Genomic DNA, 6000 nt, shown 5'->3' with positions numbered 1-6000 from the left:
CATGGTCCAAGCACAGGACTTAGAACCAGAACAGAGTTGTAATCAGACTCCTCTCTACCCAGGGCTATAGGCTGTTTAGCCCATTCCTGGCCATGTGTGAGGCATCTCCTGTTGGACCTCTCTCTGACATAGCTCCATCACCTACACAAGGACATGGCACACTGAGGACCATCCAACAGCTCCCATCCTGTGGCCACCTCCAGGATGGATGATGAGCTGTAGACATGCCATAGAAGGAGAGGAGAGGGTGGCGGTCCACATGGAGAAACTGTTGGATCTTCAGTCTCCAACCTGGCCCTATCCCCCCCTCCACACACAAAATAGTCTTTCAAAAGACACCCCTAATCCCAACTAAACAAACTAAACTCTGACAGGCCAAATCCTCAGCTGGTATAAATCAGCCACAGCACAACTGAAATCAAAGGGCCAGGCCATCATTTGGCATAATTTAGCCCTAGCTACTCTGAAATCAATGGAACTGTATTAATTTATACCAGCTCAGGAAATGACGGTTCTTTTTTAGTGTTTGTCTCTGGCTACCTCTTAGTGATAAATTTCAAGCAGCCAGGGCAGCCTGGGCTGTGAGTTCCTCTGGTGGCTGCATTCCAAGAGCTGCTGATCCAATGCAGGGGAAAAAAATCTCTATTCTCCCAAAACTAATTATGCAGCATGAATGAAAGAACAGGCTATTCCAGGCCAGCGGAGCTTTTGGTGCTCTGAGCTATTGTAGATCACCTGTCTGTGCTAAAATTATATATTTGATTTGGCAAATATCTTGGGACACTCTTTGGGCCTCAGCCTTGCCTTGTTTTTAGCCAAGGGTCCTTCCAGAGATGTTGCCACTGTGTAAGATCCAGGCTGGGTTGTGTTCTCCCTCTGTGGGGTCAGTTAGAGTATATTGTCAGGGTGGTTTGTTCAGAGGTGAGATCATTGCTGGGCTCACAACCCTGGAGACATTATTCAACTATTTAGCCCCAGAGCAGGGATTTCCTGGGTTGTAGCCATGTCAAGCTGTACAGCTGGGAGGGACTTTCAGTCCCTGATCCTATTTAATCCTTCACCTCTCAGCCAAGCCTGCCCCAAGAGCGTAGCAGAAAGTGCTCATCTGTGGCATGGATCCCTGTCTGCTTGGAACTGCAGGGAGACTCATCAACTCAGAAATCCAGTGACAGAATATGAAAATCAGTGCAGGATAATGCAGTGTTGGGTTTCTAAGAGAGATATATCGATAGTGGCCAATAATTTCTAGCACTGCAGGATCAAATGCTTTGCAAGTTGGAAAAATCTATCTAAAAACCAACACAGTAAGTTTGCTATTGTCTTTTTTTCTTCATTAGAAAATGTTGTCTTTTCTTAGAAATCCCCCAAATTTCCAAATTTTGGAATTTTTGCAACAGAGAACCAATCGTTCTCTGCTGAAAACTGAAAAATTCCAACCAAAATCTCCCCACCCCAAAAATCAGCTTTTGAATAGATAGATAGATACATAGATAGATACATAGATAGATGAGACCTTGCATAAAAATTTGTTTAACTGAAAACAACAAATTTTCTTTAAAAAAGGTTTAAATCAGAATATTATTGACCAGGATGAAAAGTACTAATGTTGTCCAGTGATACCATAATTTCAAATGCTGTCATTCTGTTATATCCATTCTTATTTCTATTTCAAAGACATAACTGCAGGATGACAGAACAGAATAAACAGCAGAGCTGATACCCAGGGAATATGGGCTGTACCTAACAGACATGCTTGAACGTTGAAACTCAGAGTCTGGGTTGAATCGAGCAGTGGCAGACTGTCTATCTGGACTTTGCCCAAGGACACTAAGGGCATATCCACACCACATGCTTCCAAACTCAGGTAGACAGACTTCACTAGCTCATAGCAGAGTAGATGGGGCCAGCACAGGGAGAAGCTCAGTCTAGCCACCTCAATATGAGCCTACCTAAACTCTGTGGGTTCGTAGTTGGTTGAAGCCTGAGTTGGTGCCCAGGCTACCTCTGGCTACATGGGTATGTTTTGTGCAGTAACTTGAGCAGAGCTAGCCCATGTCCATCTACTGGAGCTGGGAAGGTATTTCCCTCTCCTGCGTAGATGGACCACTAGGAGGTCAATGGGACAGGAATCCAGACCTCCTGGTCTATCACCATATCCCATGTGCAACACTGCTGCCAGCTGAGCACAGAGTCTGTAAATGGGTTCACAGTGCAAATACATGATAAAACACATCCCAACCCTCAAACAGCTCATAAAAGAAAAGTCAGAGAAAGGGAGAGAGGGGAAATGGAGACATGGAGAGAGGAAGTGACTGTCCCTACGTCACACAGCAGGTCACTTGCAGAGACAAGAACAAAAGCCAAGTCTCCTGACTGCCTCTGACCCACACAGACCAGATATAAAGTCACAGAGGGAAACGACACAACCTAGCAGTAACTGTGCAATGCTTCTAGCCCATCTTTACTCAGAGATGGGATTGCTGCAGGGATTGATGCCGTTAATCAATTTGTAACCAAGTGGCAGGTCATTTATAAACAGAGGTTGGGGAGGAATTGTTACAGACAACTAGCACTTAGAACACTCAGCGAGTCTGTCATACTTCCATAGAAAGTGGGAATTGGGCTGTCTTGGAGTTCTGATACTTTAGTTTCATGCCAAAGTTTTCCTCTGTTGATTGACAGAATTGAGGGGCTATATTTTCTCAATCTGTGGATTTTTTTTGCAATTTGTTCCGGTCTTTAATGCATTTGTTCAAGTGATATCTTGGGCCAGATCCCCAGATGATGTAAAATGATGTAGCCCCATGGATTTTATGGGAGTTATGCTAATTGACACCAGTGTGATAACACACCTGAGTAGTGGTCTGATTGTATGCAGTACTTGTAGTCATGTTGGTCCCAGAATATTAAATAGACAAGGTAGATGAGGTAGTATGTGAGGCTCAAAAGTTTGCCTCTCTCACCCATGGAAGCTGATACAATAACAGCTATTACCTCACTGACCTTCTCTCCCTAGTGCTCTGATCATCAGCAGTGATGCACTGCTCCTAGTCAATGGAAGGATTAGGAGGAGTGCTTGTGCACATTTCACAGTAGATCATGGGACATTACTCAGAAGGTAATCAAGTCCATTCTCTCTGACAATTGAATCCTGAGTATGTACCTTCTTCTTCCCTCCACAGCCATCACACAACTTGCTGAGGAAGAAAATGTCCAACCGAACCACCCGTGACCGAGTTCCTTCTCTGGGTTTCTCTGACATTCGGGAGCTGCAGATTTTGCACTTTGTGGTGTTTCTAATGATTTATCTGGCAGGCCTGCTGGGGAATCTTCTCATCATCACAGCCATAGCCCTCAACCACTATCTTCACACCCCCATGTACTTCTTCCTGGTGAATCTGGCCATCGGAGACCTTGGCTCCATCTCTGTCACCATCCCCAAATCCATGGTCAATTCTCTCATGAACACCAGAGTGATTTCTTATTCTGGATGTGTCGCCCAAGTCTTTCTCTTCATGTTCCTTGGTTTGGCTGATCTCGGCATCCTCACTGCCATGGCATATGATCGATATGTCGCCATCTGCCAACCACTGCACTATGAGAGAGTGATGAACAGGAGAGCTTGTGTCAAAATGGCAGCCAGTGCCTGGATCAGTGGTATTCTTTACTCTGCCCTGCACACTGGGAACACATTTGCATTATCCTTATGTGGAGGAAATGTGGTGGATCAGTTTTTCTGTGCCATCCCCCAGCTACTCAAGCTTGCCTGCTCTGACTCAGAGCTCAATGAAACTGGGGTTATTGTCTTCAGTGCATGCTTAGCTTTAAGTTGTTTTGTTTTAATAATTGTGTCATATGTTCAGATCTTCAGATCAGTGCTAAGAATCCCCACTGAGCAGGGCCGGCAAAAAGCCTTCTCCACCTGCCTGCCTCACATCACTGTTGTCTCTTTGTATGTTTCCACTGGCATCATTGCCTACCTGAAACCCAACTCCAGGTCCATATCACATCTGGATCTCATGGTGGATGTTTTCTATTCCATGGTACCTCCAATGCTGAATCCAATCATCTACAGCATGAGGAACAAGGAGATCAAAGCTGCCCTGAGGAAACTGATTGGATGGAGTTTATTTAAAACAAACAAAAAGTCCATCTTTCTATTTTGATTTTAACTTCCTTCTATGTTTCCTTATAAATATAATCAAATGATGATATAATTGACTCCATGAGAACATGGTTTGTCATCTCTTTATGCAAAAAAGGGAAATTAGAGTGGCAAAAATGAAAACACGACTCAGGTAAATGGATTTAATGTAAATACATATCAATGTAAATAATATCATTATCTATCTGTTTACCTGTATATCTATCTATTACAGGATTGTGTACTGCCACCCTTCACCATGCTATGTTAGCACCTTCTTCATAAAATCATTAGCCATATCAAAGTCCTTAGTGGACCTCAGGGAGTGTCTGTCTCTTCTTTTTTGGAGTAAAAATTGGATTGCAGTATCAGTTCAGTAGCTGTTTGTTTTTTCTCTCCATCTCTGCTTTTTAGTTTTTCTTGGGTTGATTTCTTTCTTTGTTAAGTGTTTTTAAGGTGGGAATGACTGGGTAGATGGTAAGTGTTCACTTAGATGGCATTGTTGATGTTTTGTTACCTATCGGGGGTGTCCAAATGTCATCTGTTTGATGGGGTTTTCTGAGCGAGCTGAAAGTTTTCTTTCCACAATGTTAAAGGTGTGCACAAGAAGTGTCTACATGGTTGAGTTTCGGTTGAAACAATTATATGAATAGGGCTGGGATATCATCGTATTTTTAATGATGTGTTAGGGAACCAAGAACCTTAGGTAAACATTGTTTCATTATTGTAACCCTAAATAAATCAATGTTGTGTCATTCGTGCCGTGGTGGGAAAGGGTTGTTTGTTTGTTTGTTTGTTTGTTGAAGAGGAAGCTGTGGAGTATTTCTTAAAGACAATCAGACAGGATAATGAGGCCAATTTTGATCCTTTTTAAATCACTGGGACTTAGCCACTCACTTCAAATGGATCAGGATTTGGCCAATGGCCAACACACACAAAGATCCAAGAATGGGTAATGATGACCGGGAGAATGTGAGTGCAACAGAGATGCATGGGTGAATTCCCCATCTTAGGTTGCAGAGGAGTATCTGTGTTAGTCTGTATTGTCAAAACCAATGAGGAGTTCTTGTGACACCTTAGAGACAAACAAATTTATTTAGGCATTAGCTTTCATGGGCTGAAACACACTTCATCAGATGCATGGAATGAAAAATACAGTAGGCAGGTACAAATATACAGCCTACTGTATTTTTCACTTCATGCACCTGATGAAGTGGGTTATAGCCCATGAAAGCTAATATCCAAATAAACGTGTTAGTCTCAAACGTGCCACAAGGACTCCTCTGTGTTTTCCACAACTCAGCTAAGCCTTTGCTAATGCAGAGTAGCTCCATCAACATTGCTGGTTTGATACTGGCCCAAAGACACAAGGCTAAATTTAATAGTGACATAAACACTGGTGTATGCAGTGTTGTTGCAGCCATGTTGGTCACCGCATATTTGAGAGACATGATGGGTGAGGTAATATTTATTTGACCAAGTTCTGCAGGGGAGAGAGACAAGCTTTAAAATGTATACAGAGCTGTTCTTCAGGTCTGGAGATGAGCTCTGCATAAGGGCCACCTTCTCTAAAAAATAGTGGTATGAGTAATTTGTCTGGTGTCATATGCACTGACCTGGCATTTCATGCATCATCCATTGTAGAACTAGTCACATTAAAGCTAAGAAAGGATCTCACAAAGCAGTCCTATTACACTGCTCTACAGTCAAAATGCTTCTGAAATAAATGTAGTCTAACTTTACTAATTCTGGGTCACTGAGAACAAAAATGATGCTTAAAATTGTTGATTGGCTCTAGTTTTCAAGATACGCTATTGGGTCAGTATATACAACCCTTGACTTGGGAATGGCGGAGG

The 6000-nt window shown here is 42.8% G+C and overlaps 1 protein-coding gene across 1 annotated transcript; it reads left to right on the top strand.

Moving 5' to 3' along the window:
* Window positions 1–3176: 3176 nt before the first annotated feature.
* Window positions 3177–4166, top strand: LOC127040930 (olfactory receptor 14A16-like). The gene has a single exon (XM_050935467.1). The coding sequence runs from the start codon at window positions 3210–3212 to the stop codon at window positions 4164–4166; it is 957 nt and encodes a 318-aa protein (XP_050791424.1). The 5' UTR covers window positions 3177–3209.
* Window positions 4167–6000: the final 1834 nt, after the last annotated feature.

The sequence above is a fragment of the Gopherus flavomarginatus genome (assembly GCF_025201925.1).
Source record: "Gopherus flavomarginatus isolate rGopFla2 chromosome 11 unlocalized genomic scaffold, rGopFla2.mat.asm SUPER_11_unloc_1, whole genome shotgun sequence".
Classification (NCBI taxonomy): Eukaryota; Metazoa; Chordata; order Testudines; family Testudinidae; genus Gopherus; species Gopherus flavomarginatus.
This window is presented reverse-complemented; position numbering and strand designations above follow the sequence as displayed.

Coding starts and splice junctions, on each gene's coding strand:
- LOC127040930 (XM_050935467.1), top strand. CDS start 3,210: ATGTCCAACCGAACCACCCGTGACCGAGTTCCTTCTCTGGGTTTCTCT.